Genomic DNA, 17,237 nt, shown 5'->3' with positions numbered 1-17,237 from the left:
TCTGATGTGCTGAGGATGGCCCAGCTCTCAAGAAGCGTTCAGCCCCCGGCAGGATCAAACCCACAGAATCTAACTGGGATCTAGGCAGTTTGGATTTCTTATGATAAGCAATTATTAGACTGTTTGTCTGTGCCAGCAAAGCGCAGAAATCTGCAATAACCGAAATCCATACCGACTCTGTTCCGAAGCAGATGCCGTCTCCCAGGCTCTGAGCAGCTCAAACAGGGCTTGAGAGAGCAACGGGAGGGTATTGCGAGGTTCAGAGAAGTGTAATGTACTGCTACAGGACTTATTACTTGAAACAAGTACCTGGCTGTGGCGTACAAGAGGCTTGCAATCTGTCAATGTCCTTAATAGACCTCGTTACCTTATTTACATATGGAATCACACAGCTAACGCCTGCAAATATTCACCTGGGATGTAGATGTTACTCTCTGAAGATCCTCCTACCTGCTCCTGCTGGAGACAGAGAGACAACACGGACAGAAACTGGGAGACTTGTCCAAGGTCACGCAGCAAGCGGTGGCAGAGGCTGGAGAGATGAGCATGGGTCACCAGCCTCGTGCCTTAACCCCTGTCCGGGTAAGTGAAGGCTGCAGATCAGGTGTAAGGGCTTAAATTAGAAGAAAATTTTATTCTTCAGAGTATTACAAAAATGGTTCTGAACTTTTCCATCTGATAACACACGGAAGATCATTTCCAGTGATGAAAACTCCTGGACCACATGCGTGATAAATACCAGATTTAGTTCTGCACCTTTCAGTGTCGTCGCACGGCTCTTCCCACCCAGCTGGGGCCTCAGTCTTGAGGTGCCCTGTAGCTTAAACCCCAAATATAATGGATTGTAAACAGACCGAGAGTGAATACATTTCTCAGACCACAACCAGGAGTGCAGGATGCAGACAGCGGTGAGAGCCCAGCACCCTGGTCTCTCGGGGGTGCGGGCTCAAGGACGTTCAAATAACGAGACAATACAGCCCTGCTTGCAGAAGGGAGAGCTTTTCCAAGGAGGAACTCACATAATCTGACAGTTGGCAAGTCAGTTAGGTAACGTCCACCATAAAATAACGGCGCTGGATGTCTGAGCAAAGCATCAGAGAAGTGTTCTAAAAAGCTCGTCCAAAAGTCTACAGCAGCTGAAGATCTGTTTCTGCTGCAAGGACGCTTTTGGCCGTAGGGGCATTTCAGTGCCCGTTGGCTCCAGTTCTGGACAGGACAGAGAGGAAGGAGTGTCCCGAGGAGCAAAAAAATCACCTGGTTGTACCAGTGCAAGTGCAAAATATTGTGAAAAGCCGATTGTACTTAATGGAGCTGTGGGATGAAATGCTGTATCCGTGGTATCTAAGAAGGTGACTCATGTCACCACTATAAATATTAACCTGCAAAGAATATATTCTAGTAAAATCTGCATTTGTACTGCATTTGCACAAGAGGTTCCACTTCTTCCAATGTTACTAGTGCATCTCTCAGGATGAGATACTGGTGTAAAATAGCTGAGGCCAAAAGAGAAGCCGTGCTCCACACGCTCTGCCTCTCCTTCTCTCAGCTGACGGCCCTGAAGACCGACCAGCAGACAGTCCTCCCCAGGCTGAGCGTCTTGTCAAGCGTTATTACGAGTGCATCAAAGCGGTGAGTAAACATCTCCGTGTACATCTGCAAGAGCTTAATGCAGGAACTGTAATTCAAAACGTTTGCTTCACAGAAAGAAGCCACTGGCTCCTCTCTGACGTTGTTAGTGCTTTCACCCATTAAGAATAAAGTGATGGCACCTGGAAGGAAATGTGGCTGCAAATGGGATAACCGTTAAATAACCGCATGCCAGCTTATTTGGATTTTTCCTGGGAAGCAAGAACATTGCAGTAGCGCATCTGACAGTTCCCAGAAGAAACAACGGACCTCATAAGGTAAAGACATCAGGCAAGAGCTCCGCTGGCAATCTGGAATTCGCATCAGCGAATAGTTCTGGATGTTTGCGCTTGGAGAGGAGACTTGCTTTCCTAGGAAAAAAAAAAAAAAAAAAGCCTCTCCAAATTGACAGAAGTGCCGTTCACTTCGGAGCTCAGGAGCTCGGCGCCCCTGAAGCGAATGCAAAGATGTCTATGGATTTCAGAACACGCTGTCCCCCAGCTGACTTAATGAGAAGTGCTCCTCTCCTTTTCTGGCTAAATGTTGAGGGACACGAGTAAATCAGCGGGGAAGAGAGAACTGTATTCGTGGCTGCTCTGTAGTCAGAGGTCTTTAAGTGATATAAATAGGACTTTTTAAAAATAATATACTGAATTCTTAATGGTTTTTAGGAGATACGAATAACTTTCTCATTACAAGAACCTTCTTCGCTCCCCTTGTTTAAATATTCCCTAGTTCAGTGAAGGTGGAAAAAAGTCAGAAAGCTGAGTTGGTTCAACACTACAAGGCTTTGAAAAAAATAGTGATAGACAAGCACTTCTTCTCCATCCAGGGTCACAAAACAGATGAAATCTAGGCACTTTGGTAGTTTTTTGCATGTGTTATTGTATGTCTTGAGATTCGGAGAAAATGGAATGATGATCTAGTTGGAATCCCATTACTATGTACCTTTTGTAAGATCAGTAATTTCACAGTATATTAATTTTTTCCTAGATTAGTTTAAATGTGTAACAGCACTTGATTTAACAGAGAAGCACGGGTAGACAGTATTCCAACGTTGCTGTGAACATCTGTTCTGAGTTACCAAAATTCCAGCTGAAAAACAAATATTTCCGCTATAAATCAACCAAAACATTATCCTGAGTGTTGTAACAGATGCAAAATGATTCTGGCTCCCTCTGCCCTGTGGTTTGGCTCTTTCCTTAAAATTGCTGTGATTATATTTATTTACACACTTCAAGAAATACACATTTGAAATGGCTATTTAAGCTTACTTAGAATATGACTATGTTAGTGCAAAGCTAATGGTCAGTGGATAGACTATCTTATTAACTACAGATGCTACCAATAAAAAACTATAAACTATAAAACTATGAACTCTAGTTACAGCTTTCCAGATAAACCTGCTCTAGAGGAGCACTTAAAGTCCTGCTCAAGTGTTGTGATCACTTCAACCCAATACTGCTAGAAATGATGACTTGGAGTTTGTGCAAGGGGGAGGTTTTGGTTCGGGGTTTGTATTCATTCTGTTCTGGTGCGCTTTGGTGGGTTTTCTACCCCCACTGTTACTGCTGCTATTCATCTTTAGCTTCATGAGCTAAATGAATCAGAAGAGATATTGATTTAGTTGGAATAAAAAAATGAGATTTATTGACTAAACATGAAATTTGGGAAAAGGCTTTGCACGAGCCTTCCTGGTTAATGGTCGCAGTATGTGAATAAAATGGTTTGTTTAGGCGGAGGCTGCGGTTCCATACTTTGAGGTGTTTAATTGCATTAAGCTGCGTCTCAGCAGCTCTGATTAAAGATGCTTTCCTTTTCTGAAATATTTCAATGTAACAGATAAGCCAGACAAGGAGAGAACTGAACCACGGTACCCTCAGTAACAACCAAATCTTGCAGGGGGGGGAAAGTCCTTTCGGTTTATCCCTCTTTGCACAAAATATACTTCGGGGGAAGAAACAACGCCGTGTTTTGGGGATGATGTTTTGTAGTTGTTAATCATTTTCTGTCTTAAATGCTTGGAGAAAAACAGTGTGTGTAGACTAAATATAACCCTGCCTTTTGTGATGGTTGGGAAATGGGAGCTGCAGGCTAGTTATCCAGCCCACAAACAATAGGAACACATGGTCCATCCAAGGACGTGATGACGGCAAACGGAGCACTTAGGGGAAGTAAAAGGGCCCAGCTCGTGCTGTCACTGCGATAGCTGAATTGGGCTGAAGTCGGTGAATGTCAGTGTCGGACTGGGATTTTCAGCAAAGTGAACGGAAATCGTGCAGGGGGATCAGCCATAAGCACCTGCACTATTCCCCTTCAGAGATGGTAAAGTTGTTCTAAAAGTCTAGGACCACATTTTCTAAAGGCAATTTGTTAATTAAGGCATAACAGTAAAAAAAAAAAAAAAAGCTGCATATATTTAAAACGGCATAAGAATGTGTATTTTATCCAATATTTCTATTTGTAAAGTGATTGAAACACATTCTGTATGCAGTAGGCTGCATCCGTTTTATGGCACTATACATTTGCTTTATATATGGTTAATTAGACCTAATTTAGGCCTCGAAAAGAAAAATCTCATTAAAATTCTGATTAGTGATGTTGGCAAGCAGCCATCTAAAAAGCCTCTATTTTTCTTCCTTTGATAAGTTTGAAACCGCTATAACAAACAGTAAAAATCACAGCCTTCTTTCTCAAGCCAATCAACAAAATGTATTCTCCAGGTCAAAGCCATTTAAGTGAAAATACAGGAGGAGGGCATCTTTATTTCCTTGCCTACATGCTGTCAGATGGCTATAGAAAACTGTAAGTACGTTTATGCCCTTTGGCGGTTTAAAAAAACAAACCAAACCAAACCTACCTATGAAAATGCTTGTTGTGAACCTTCAAAAACAACTTACTCTGCAAGGCAATTAATTAAAGATTTTTTTTTTTTTTACAAGGCTTTAAAAATGAATGGGAATAAAAGTAATACAAAGCTGGCTTAATATTAAACTAGTTATGTCTGATGTTTTCAGTATAACTCTGCCTGATGCTTTCAATATAGCTTATAGTCTAAATGCCTGGCCAGGAAAACATACGGACAAGAATATATTTAGTCCAAATACAGTCAGTTATGCACCCACATTACTGCAGATCGGGGCAGATAACTTTAAATGAAAACATGACATTAAAAAAAAAAAAAAGTCAGAGGCAGAAAAAAGCAACAAACAATAGCAATGCTTCTATGCTTCCCTGCGTCTGCATGTATATCGAAGGGTTATTACGATACAGCTGCCAGCTATCATTGTATTCATCTCAATTAACTTAAACATTTCACTTCCATGCATAAAAACAACTTTACAAAGCTGACAGCACAAAGCTGAACGCTGTTTTAAATGGCAAATATTATGCATCTTTTTTAGCGTACATCTTTTCTGTACGCATCTGTCCTCGTAGGAGACATTAGCAATTAGTCTACTCTTTCAGAAGACAAAGCGGGGAGCAGGACTTCTGCCGAGCTGCTGACTCCAGCGGAAAGGAGAGGTAGGAGGACTCCGGGTTTGAACGCTCCGAATCCGTTCCTTTCCCTGGGAGCACAATCCCCAGCGTGCAGCTGCTCCATCCTGCGTCACAGCGCGCAGCGGCCCTGGACACTGGTAAGACAAAGCCAACATACGCTTATGGGAAAATACCTCCTTTTCCTTTTGAGAAACACAGAGCCATCTGACTGAAATTCAGCTTTGGGATGCTCTGTATCAGTAAAGCTGATTCTATGTTTGAATATACATTAAAAAAATCCAAGTTACTAATACGCTATTTTTTCCGAGCCCTTTTAAACTGTAATCTTTAGAGATCTGATCAGACTTTCTGTATCAAATAAAGTAGGGAGATACATGCACAGAATCCAGGGTACATTTGCCTCTTAAGACAGCGTTCATTGTTACTGTCTCTACGTTGCATTACGATATTTGCATAAGTAGGTTTCCAAAAACCTGGGAAGCCTGGTACGCCGATATGTAACATATTCAATATGCATATTCTGATACTGAGATAGCAACTAGTTTCCAACTGAAATTTCTGATGAGAGGTTTAAACAGAATAAAATGGGCCATAAGAGAGAGATGATAATTTAGCAGAATCCCACCGGCTGGGCTAAGGAAGGGTGCTGCAGGCTGACATTACTGTTGGGAACCTGTTCTGCTGCTGTATAGAATAGAAAGTGGGGGTACATTAAAAAAAAGGGGGGGAGAACCCAAACCAGTTTCATCTGTAAGACTTAATGAATCTAAACCTACAGGACAAACTGCATACAGATTAATAATGTGCGTTTCTGCACTACTTGCTGCTCTTTTAAAATATGTGCAGTTACAATGATTCTTTCATAATGAGACATAGCATGACTTTAATGCCTGTGTGTTTAGAAACCTGATTTTTATCTATCTGTAGGAATTTTCCCAGTATTCTGCAGAAGGTCAGGCTTTCCTCCCACAGATATGAGATGTTTACCATGTTTCTGGGTTCTTAATAATCTAAGCCCATGGGATTAAAAACTAGTTTGGGTTTTCTGCAATTTTTTTTTTTTTTAAAGAGGGAAACCTGGGAGCAAGGTGGGTGTCACAGAATTGATCACAGAAGTACAGGGCAGAAAGAAATCCCAAGCTTAGGGCAGCCTTGCAAGCCTGAAGCCTCGGTTACTAGTCACTTCAGTGACTTTCACAGACCTCATTGAAGAACGTGGGTTTGCAGTATCGAGTTCTACAGATCCAGACCTGATAAGCCTATGCATGCCGAATACTTCAGGCTAAATTCTGCCTGACCTTCCCCAGCACCATGCCTCCGGCAAGCTCTCTGAAAACAGCCATTTGAAGTCAGAGAAATCTGGGTCATTGACTTCAATAGAAACTCTGAATAAGGAGGAGATGCTCAGCTCCTGCACCTTTCACTCCTCCCTTCTGTTACTGCTCTGCCTGGGGATGGGCTGGTTTATTCTGTGCTCGTGGGTGCTCTTCTATCGCCAGTAAAACCAATGCCAACTTCCAAAATCAAACAGCCTGAGCATGTAAGAACAGCTATTTCTAACTGTCTTTCTGCAGCATGCAAGCCAAAAGTGAGAAAGGAAGAGGAATGGAGTGCAGAGGAACAAATGGAAGGATCAAGTTGTTTCTCCCATTGGCACCAGCTGGGAGTTGTCCTTATTCAGGGGAAGGTCTGACTGCAAAACAGGCCAGCTACTCCCTTATCGCTTGTCGCAATCCAGTTCTGTCATCTGGCTGGTTACACCTACTGGGTCTGAATAATTCGCCAAGGCACCAAGGGCACTAGAGGCTTGAAATGGGCTTGAGAGGCTGGTTAATGCTTCACAAGGTTAAGGGTGCTTTAAAAAGCATAGCGGGGTATTTGTTCCAAAAATGCAGTCATCACTGAGAGTAACACTTGCTGAGTTCAAACCAGGTCAGCTGCCCAGGCAAGTTCATGTGTTTGATCTACTGTCATGGTAAAGGCCGACTGTAAACTTTGGCAGAGAAAATTATTAATCTTTCAACTCATAGCATATAAGCAATGACTAGTAATACCTATTTTTCTGAGAACTGGAATGCCTTTTGGAACCATCCCAGATTACTTAAGAGAAGTTCCTCTGCCATCACCCAAAAGCAGTTCCAAACCTGTCTCTCCCACAGTCAATTAAACCTTAAAAAAAAAAAAAAAAAGGCGGGGGCAGATCATGGTTCATTCAACAAGCATTTTTCCTCTTGTGAGGAGCCACAGCAGCTCGCTCAGCTGCACACCACGTGGACAATAAACATCAATTTTCAAGTAATTCAGCGCTGTTGGTAGCAGCTTTCACTTGGAAAGCCAAGCAAGGGCTACTTCCAGAACCTCTACGATGGTGAAGGAAGTGGGGGCCAGGCTTGGCTCCTTGGTGCTTCGCAACCTTGTCTTCAAAAGCTGCTGCCTTTTAGCTCCAGTTAGGGTGTGGGTATCTGAACGTTCTCATGTGGCTTTTTATGTACCTCTGAGTCATGCGTCACATAGTATGGCTGGAAATGTACCGCTATCTGAGGCCGATCGGGGAATGTTTCACTGTTTTAGGACAAATTACAACTAAAAGAAAGGCTGAATTTTAAGTCTCTTCAAATTCTCTCCTCTTGTTTTTTTCTTTTTGTGGATGTCACTCAATCCTTTCATCCACTGTTTTGGCTCCTAGAGGAGCCTAGAGGTGAGGATCACTCTGTCGATAAACCGGTAGGTATTTAAGTTACTGTAAACCATTTGCTTTCCCAATCTGTCCTGTGCCTTTGACCCAAAAGCCTGTTCTCCTGCGTTATTTATCCTCTCTCTTCACCTTGCAGCTTGGTATCTTCCCTCCTACTTTTGCAATTCCTTTCTCCAGACCGAACATATTTAAAAGCAACCTAATAGAGGCATTAGGTGCCACTGGCAGTCCAACTGTGACCACATGCATACCTGATCAGAGGAAGTTTTGCTCCAGTTCAAGAGATTTCTCAAACTGCACATACAGTACTGCCTCCTATTTAACCCTGAGACAGAATGAGATGGTCAGAGGAAAGGCTTCTTTCTATAGACCAATCTATATTAAAATACATATGGAGCTCTAGATTACAAGTTGATGATGATAAACCTGTGGTCCAGTACAGGAGCCGGTATCTTTCCATCTATCAGTATCACCATTTATGCTGAGCTGTTATTGCACAGTCCTCCTGGCCCACTTTTATCTGTGTTTATGGAGAAAATACAAGTAGGTTCCCTGGAAGATACTGGTTAGATGGATCCCTAAAGAAAACTTTCACTCAAGCTTTCTATATGGGGAAGAAAAACTGCGATCTTGCCTCCAGAAGATACTTCCGAACAGAAATCCCGGTTACTGTTACAAACTATGCAAGGGCAATAGGTAAGAGAATAGGAACCGCAGCAAAACAGAGGAAAAAACACCTTTCTTATGAACTGTGCTGAAGACTTTTTACTAAAAACAAGCGGTACTTCCTTTTAAAAACGTATTTAAAATCATTTAGTGGTGGGGGAGAAATCTTTGTTCAGTTTTAAAAGCATGGGTGTGAGCAGGTTTAGAAACCCGAGCACGACCCGACGGAAGCCGCGCCAGGGACGCGCGGGCAGCGAGTCCCACCGTCCCCCGGCTCGAAGACGAAGACTCGAGCCCGATTCCTGCACCCCAAAAGCAGCTTCACCCTCCGAGGGCCGGCGGCTCTGCGGGTCCTGGGGCAACCGGGGCCGGGGGCTGCTGCGGCTGCGACGGGTGCCGCTTCAGTAATAACCAATACCCGTTGGGCGCGGGCCACCCCCCGCGGCGCCGGGCCGGCACACGGGCCAGAGCGCTCCCGCGCCAAAGCGGGTTCACGGGAGGTGAAACGGGGGGAAGGCGGCGGCGCAGCCGCGGGCCTGGTGCCGAGCGGCGGAGCGGAGCGGGGCGCGGGGCCCGCAGCAGGGCCCGGCGCTGGGCGGTGCCGCTCGCCCCGGCAGGAGCCCGCCCCGGCAGGAGCCCGCCCCGCCCGCCGCAGGCAGCGCGCGGGGGCTGCACGGGGGAGGGCGCGAGCACGAACCGCCCGCGCCCCGGGGCCCCGCCATTGGCTCAAAGTAGGTCAGCCCGTGCGCTCACGTGACGGCCCTCGCGCGCCTTTCCCCCCGCTCCGCGTGACGGCGGCGGCGGCTCCGGGAGCGCCCGAAGGCCGGGGCTGCCCCGCCCCGCGGGGCCCTCCTCAGCCCGGGCCTGCGAGCAGCGAGGAGCCCTCCGGCCCGTTGTTACTTCGTCCCTCTCGCCGGCGGTGCTGAGGTCAGCCCTCCGCAGGTGTCGGTGTGCTGCGAATGGGGACCCCCCCGGGGAGCAGAGCGGGAAGGGCCCCGGCGGTCACACAACACTCATAGCACGGGGGCTGTTTCCACCTGGAGCAGCTGGGCAGGGTGCAGGCCTGGGGGTGAAGCCCTGCGGATGCTTGTTTGTAAGTCTCCCTACTCAAAAAAAAGAAAATCCAATCGGTGCATCAATGCTAGGCATTTATCGAAGTCCGTTTGTGTTCAGAGCACTGCTGTGAACGCCTGAGGCAAAACCTGTCTCGGTAGGATGGCCCCAGGGTTGTAACCGGGTTTTCCCCAGCCTGGCTGCGTGGTCCTGTGCTGTCCCGGCAGCCAATGGGGGCTTCTGCTACAACAGGGGCATCTGATCCTGGTGTGCTTGGCCTGTAGGTGGAAGGACCCCTTAAAAATGTAAAGGCTTTTTGAGTTTAAAATTGTGTTTTCAAATTGTCTTTGCTAAAGAAAAGGGTTACATTAAAAAAAAAGATGAACTCGGAAAACGGTATATTATCTCGTGTACTCAGTTTGAAAAAAATAGGACCTTTGGGCCATATAACTGATCAAATTTCTGTTATGAAAACACCCGGGGCAGAAACACAAACATTGGCTGAAATTTTTTTTTTTTTTAATTGGGGACCAATCAAGATATTTTCTATACAAAAACTAAGTAGCTGTCATAGTCCTTCATAAGCCATAAAATAAACGTTTTCTGGGTGAATGCTAACCTAAGAATACATGCCAACAAATGGTATTTTGGTTGGAAAAGGAAGAAACCCATTTAGTGTATCATTAGCTCTGTTTTGGTTGTGTTAGAATTACCTGGAGTGTAGCGTGTGGGGTCAGCCAGCGGTCAAAATAGCATGAAGGAATTGGGGACCACCTTTGGAAAAGCGTAGCCAGTCAAAATCGGTAACTCGTAGGTACACACACACTCCCGTTCAGAAACAACGTGGTGTCTTGACAGCCCGGCGATTTAGGCTACTTGGTATGAAACCTGCCTGCGTGGCCAGGCTGGAGTTAAGTTACTGCTCCTGTTGTAGTGTGAGACTGAAAACAACAGCTCGAGCACCACACTCGAGTACTTTGCTCAGCTTTTCTGGCTGGTCCGTATATCGGGAAGAGTTGTTTCAGCTTTCTCACCCAGGAAATTCCCAACTCCTGCGCGTTGGGAATGCAGGCTCTGTAATTGTATGCAGTCCTCAGTGGTTGCTTCATTTTGTTCCACGCTTGCACAGATCTGCACATAATGTATCCTACTCGATGTCAAGCAGTGAAACAGCGCGGTTTTCCTGTCATTCTGCTGCACTGAAAATGCTGTTTCTGTTGAGTATTTTTTCTCTGTAATGGTCAATAACCATAAAAACCTAAGCAGTTCTGCTCAAGTTGAGCTTTCATTACATCCCTAACTAATCTTGTTTGTTACTGGTGTTTCCCAATATCCCCATTACTTTTGCATCTTATATTCTGTTTACTCTTCTTTCTTGCTTGCCAAATCTCCTAAATGTATCCTTTTTTTTTTTCTTTATACTGCATAGAAAAAACATTCTGTACCACATCTGCATATGGATTGCCAATTGTTGCCCTAACCTTTGTCACTCCCTCTGTACCTCTGTAATTAAAGGTTGCCAGTAACTAGCAATTTGGCCACGTTGGTATGTGTACAATCATTTAATAATCTAGTGCTTTTTTCCTGGTTAGGTGACTTAAAAACTACTGTGCTGCTGCTGTCACATTCCCCCTGGAAGCCCCTCCAGTCGTGAACGATGCCGCCTCTGCGGCATTTGAAGGTTCCTCCATAACCCCTGCTCCCTGGTAGCCATAAATATGTTAATGTTACGCTGTCTCTGGTTCTGAAGGGCCTGACGATTACAGTTGCCAGTCTTTGGGTTTTGGTTGTGCCAGTGCAATTTTATGGATTTGAATATACTTTGGATTTTGGTGAGTTGCGTGTTTTAGTCGGATCATTTGACCAGACGCTAGTCAGTGCACATAATCATAGACAGATACATAGGGGAGGACATAACTGTTCAAGGCAGCCTTCTGTTCCTCAGCTTTTATTTCTAAATACTGGGCACTCCAACTAAAAGTTTGTGCATATAATTTATCTGTATTTACTTTCCTTTATTATTATCTGTATTTGTTAGCGGTAAAAGAACTGACTTCTGAAGAAAGATTAACAACTAAATATGGATGGTAAAGCTTTGCAAAATGCCATCCAAAAAAACCATGAGAAGCAGGCAGGTGCAAATGCCTACAAGCACCTGAAGGGTGGAAGGTACTACAGCAAGACTGCACTTCTTGAACAGTCTACACCGACAGGGCTTAGTTCCTGAAGGCCTAAGCGGGTAGAAAGTCAACTGTACTTTCAAGGAGGATCTTCACAAGCAGAGGGGAAAGCCCCTTCCGACACAAAATTGGGACAAGATACCGGGAACCCTGCTAGTGGTGACAGCTGTCTCACCCTGGTTATCTTGGTAACTGGTGAGAGAAGCACTCTGCTTACGGAAATGAGACGTATAAAAGATCCGCCGTGGTTCCGAAGCGAAATGCTCGCAAGCCCAGTAACCGGTTTCCTTAGGAATAGATCAAAACACCCCTCGGCTCGCCTCGCCTCCTTCGGGGCCAGGGCAGCTCGCCGGCGGGCTCCCCCGCCGGGTCCCCCGCAGCCGCCCTCAGCCCGCGGCGCTCCCCGCTGGGCTGGGCGCGACCCGCCACCCCTCACGCGGCGGCACGGCCCGGGTCCCTCAGGCCGCGGCGGCGGGGGGTGCGCACCCCGCTCCCCTGAGGGGTGCCGCCGCGCTCCCCGCTGCCCTCACGCTCGGATGCACCGAGCGGGGTCAAACATTCAAACTCATTAACATTCCTCCCGGTTACCGGGGAGACGGCTCCCGGCCGCGGCCTCGCCAGGCGCGGCTCCCCGCGGGCGGGGGGAGCGGCCAGGCCGCGCTCCCCGCCGACACCCCGCGCGCGGGCCGGCCCTGGCGCCCCCCCCGCCGCTGCCCCCGGCCCGCCGCGGGTAACGGCCTCCGCGCGTGCCGGGGGGCGGGGGGGGGGAGGCGCGGGGCGGGAAACACCCCCGGCAGGGCGGTGCGGAGCGGGGGGGCGGGGCCGTCCGCCGCGCCTCCCGCGCCAATGGCGGTGCCGCGCCGCGCCTGACGTCAGCGCCGGCAGCGCCTGCACATGGGCGCGCGGCCGGGGCGCGCGGCGCAGAGCGGGCGGCGGGAGCGGCGCGGGCAGCGGTGGTGGAGCTGCGCGGCGGAGGGGCCTCTCCCGCTCCCCTGCTCCGGCGGCCTCCAGGCGCCCCTCGCCAGCGGCGCTCGGCTCGGCTCGGCTCGGCTCGGCTCGGCTCGGCTCCCGTTTCACCGCGCTTCGTAGCGGCGCCGCGAGAGGAAGGGGAAGGAACCGCTGCCGCGCAGCTGCCCCGAGGGAAAGCCCACCATGTCGCGGCCGCTCCCGCTGAACCCCACCTTCCTACCTCCCACCTACGGGGTGCTGAAGACCCTGCTGGAAAACCCGCTCAAGCTGCCGCTCGCTCACGAAGACGGTGAGGCTTCCCCGGGCAGCCCTCGCTCCCCCGGGGCCGGCTCTGCCCCCCGCGGCCCCTCTGGGCCCCCTCACAGCCCGGCCCGGTGAGGGCAGGCGCCCCGACATGGCGGTCCCCGTCCTGCCCTCTCCTCAGGGACCGCTGCCTCGCTTTCCCTTTTTCCCCTCCCTCCGACCGCCCCCCCTCCCCCAAGGCGATTAAGCGGTGGGATGATTTCGGTGAGGGTGTTAGGCGGTGAGCCATGGGCGCAGCCGGCCTGACCTAACGGAAGGCGCTGGGCTTTTCTCTCGCCGCTGCGGAGCCACCGCGGGGACGGCTCCGGCCGCCTGGAAAAATAAAGGGCGCGATTTGCCTCGGGCGAAGTGTTGGGTAGAGGGGGGCGCGCAGGGCGGCGACGCGGACCCCCTCCCAAGCCTGAGGCGAGGTCCCGCCGCAGCCTCCCCTCGGGGCGGCCGGCTGCTCCGCCGTTGAAAAACCACCCTCCGTGAAACATGGTCCCGTATAACTGAAAGGCATTTTAACAGTAGAAAGTTGCAGTTTTTCTGGGAAGCTAAGGTAGTGCGGACATAATTGCACTTTGTATTTCCAGTGAATCAAATGCACATTAAAAACGAAACCCTATGAAAGTTCTTGCAGAGCCAAGGGTTTTTCTATCCTCGGCTTTCCATGTTTCATTGCAAAGCGACTCGCAGGATTTCACTGGGGTTGTTGCATGTGGTTAAGAGGAAAATGTTAAGAAGGCATGGTAGTTGATGGAAAGCTTTATCGGTTCAGATTCTTGCAAATCTTGTAGAGAAACCAGGTGTTCCCCTTCAAATATGTGTCTTGAAATCACTGGATGCTGAGTAGGAAGTATCATTTTAACTTTTTTTTTTGTTGTTTTGCTTCTACTTTTGAATTTTTTGTTAGCTCTTCTGCACATCAGAACACATATTCAGACGTCACCAGTGTTGTAAGTTAGTAATATTAAGAAGTACTGAATTTGAGGACTACTTTCCTTGTGTAAGGACTAGCAAGACTGGGACCTTAATTTAGAAGTATGACAGGATAATAAATTGTGGGGATTTTAGGTTAAGACTGTTCCTTTTCACCAGAATACAGCAACATCTTCCAGTTTGCTGTAAGTTAAATACTCACTTTTAAGTTTGTTGAGTACTTATTGAAGCTGACGTTCAAAGCCATGCATGCAGTGGAATTGTTAACTAAAAATAGAGGAAAATCTCAAAAACATGGTTGGATCCAGCAAAGGTGCTCAGTTAGCTTGACCCGTCAACACAGAGTGAATCAAAGGAGTTCTTTTTACGAAGGGAGTATTTGTTACTTACAACTGAGAGTGCAGCAGAAATAATTGGAGTAGTAGTAGCAAATATTTTAATTACTGAGCTCTTATGTCTTTATTATGTGTTTTGTTTAAGCATTCGGTAAAGAAAAAGACAAAGAGAAGAAGTTAGATGATGACAGCACCAGTACCACAGTCCCTCAGTCAGCTTTCTTGGGTCCCACATTATGGGACAAGACACTGCCATACGATGGAGACACTTTCCAGTTGGAATACATGGACCTGGAAGAATTCCTCTCAGAAAACGGCATTCCACCCAGCCCAAACCAGCACGAGCATAGCCCACACCAGTCAGGTCTCCAGCAAGCTACCTCAGCATCACCTTCTGTCATGGACCTCAGCAGCAGGGCTTCTACTTCAGTCCATCCAGGCATGGTGTCGCAGAACTGCATGCAGAGCCCGGTCAGACCAGGTAAAGCAGACCTAAGAACTTCCTATGGATTTTGGCATGAACCCTCCTCTCCAGTGTAAATAATTGCTTCTCCCTGTATGGTTGACAGGCAGCTTAGAGCCAATGTGATTCGAGTCACTCACACTCCAACAAATAAAAATAATAGCTCTAGTTATTGCTAATTTGCTCCACAGGGGTTTTTGTTTGAATTATGTAAGGAAACTGTGGGAATTCCAAAGAAACTTGCCTATCTTCTTTTCTTCATTGATAGCCTAGCTATTAGCAAGTAAAAAGACCACAAACAGAATAGTAATGTGTAGATGCCATAGTGTTAAATGAACAGGGAGAAGGACTGTGAAAGAGAATATTCCTTTGGCCAATATCTGATGTGAGAACACAGGAGTGGGCAATTATTTTGAAGTGAAACTTAAAGACAATGCTTCCTGTTTGAAATTTTGGCCATAATCTTATTCTCTATTTAAGCAAAGTAAAATGTGCCACAGTACATGGCGCAGGAACTAAATTTTGGAACTGCATTATAATCTTGCTTAAATTAGGATAAACTGAGTGTAACTCTGACCTGAGTTGATAAATTACATCTATAGTCACCTTAAGCTGTAGGCAAAGAAAACATCATGGAGTCCAAGTTCTGATTGTAATGCATGATTCAAACCTGTTTGATGTCAGTGGAAGTCTTCTATTAGTTTATTAGCAGTTGAAATCATCCCTTTAGAGACACTAGTACGAATCCAGAATAACTGCTCTGGCCTGACACCAGCATGGCTGAGATCACGGTCAGTGGATTAATGTCAACATTGAAGTTTGGAAAACATGGAGCTTTCCCTTTTTCTTAAAAAAAAAAAAACAAGGGTGACTTATTTATTGTGCTCTTCTGCTCACACGAGGTTTGCTAGAGCAAAGTGTGCTCTTGGGAGCAGGAAACCACTCCTCTCCCTTCTGCTTGATCGTTTGCCACGCTCAGCGTGCGAAGTCATTGTCAGAATCATCTGATAAGGAGGCAAAATAAATAAATAGAAGGACAAAAATTGTGGAGCAGGATGAAATAGAAAAGTCTTACAAGTCTGTAACATTCCTTTCTCATTAAAAAGAAATAAAACACCCCCCAAAACACCCCAAACCTGTCAACAGACTCCTTGGCCCCAAGTCAGAAGCGTGTGTTTAGTTGAGGATTTCATTTACTCACTTTTACTTTATGTGGGTTTGACTTTGTTTTGTATTTCAGTTTCAAAGTATTTCATAGTTAACTAATAACTTAAAAGGGTTTCCAAAGTTAAAATATATTTGGAGTTGGCAAGAGCAGAATATAAAAACCCCTTGCTTTTTCTGAGCCAGTTTTTAAAAATAGTGCGTATATGCTACACCATTTTCTGTCGCATATGCGCACCTAAAATTAAAAGCAGATAATCTGTCCTCATTCTTTTTTTTCAGAGGAGCCTGGTTATGAGCCAGGCTTTTAATGATCACCTGTCAGAATTTATTTGTAATCAGCTGTCCGCATGACTTTTCAACTAATTGATTTTTTTTTTTTTTTTTTTAGTTTTTCCTGAGCTATTTGCAGCTCAGCCTCACAAACTTTTCTCCCTAGAAGCTCCCTGTACGCTTTTTACTGTTGTAAAAGAAGTCATGTCTCTTGGGGTAGGATAAACCATCTAAATTTGCAGGTATTTTTTCCCCACGCCACCTTGCCTTAAGAATAATATAATTTTTTGGTTAAATGTGTTTTTTTAAAAGGGAGCTCATTCTATTTCTTAAAATAATATTTTCTTTTTTCCCTCCCTATTACAGATCGGTACTATGACTTACTTAACAGTAGTCTGGTTTATCATCAGGTTGTTGAAATTTTTATGTGCTGTTGTGTAAAAATCATACTTAGACAATCTGTTTTGAAGGGAAGATCATCTTAGAGTTTAGCATTTGAGCAAGTTTTAAAATAAGATGGTATATATTTTAAAAACCAAGATTTTAGTAAAAGTAAAAATGAGCATTTAAGGTTGTCATAAAAGCGCCAAGGCAAATGTGCTGTTTCGAAATATGAAAGTTAGTCTGGAGGTAAGTGTTAAAATCATTATAAAGGAGCCTTTTGGTTAATATATCTTAAAACTTTTAAAATACCTTTTTTTAAACTGTCACATGAAGAAAGGGTTTTTTTAACTGGTGTGAGCTACCATTCCAATATGCATGACTGTTGTGATTTGTATTATTGTAATGAACCTGAGAACAAATAGTATAAACTATACAATTTCAATAAATATTAATTCCATGTGATCTTATTTTTAGGAAAACTGAATTTTTTAGGTGATAGTAATTCTCCTAAAAATATTTCGTTGTTGTGTCCTCTGGATTTTTGTGTTACGATGGAAGCCTGTTTGAGCATGTAGACTCTGGCTGAAGGCAGGGTCAAATCCTTATGTCCCTACTTTAAATGGCTCCGCAGCATTTAGCATCAGCGTATCACGTGCAGTTGGTCAAAACTCCTATACCTGCATGTACTGTGTAGGGGGAGGACA

The 17,237-nt window shown here is 46.0% G+C and overlaps 1 protein-coding gene across 1 annotated transcript in view; it reads left to right on the top strand.

Moving 5' to 3' along the window:
• The first annotated feature begins 12,629 nt into the window (after positions 1-12,629).
• The window catches only part of HLF (HLF transcription factor, PAR bZIP family member), a 36,662-nt gene continuing 32,054 nt past the window's right edge, over positions 12,630-17,237 (top strand). The window contains exons 1-2 of the mRNA XM_075169607.1: positions 12,630-12,979; positions 14,395-14,730. Of these exons, the coding sequence (XP_075025708.1) occupies positions 12,874-12,979; positions 14,395-14,730 (442 nt within the window). The 5' untranslated portion in view covers positions 12,630-12,873. The remainder of the gene's footprint in view (positions 12,980-14,394; positions 14,731-17,237) is intronic.

Source organism: Calonectris borealis, chromosome 20 (genome assembly GCF_964195595.1).
Source record: "Calonectris borealis chromosome 20, bCalBor7.hap1.2, whole genome shotgun sequence".
NCBI lineage: Eukaryota > Metazoa > Chordata > Aves > Procellariiformes > Procellariidae > Calonectris > Calonectris borealis.
Note: the sequence above shows the minus strand (reverse complement) of the source record. Positions and strands in the feature narration are given on the sequence as shown.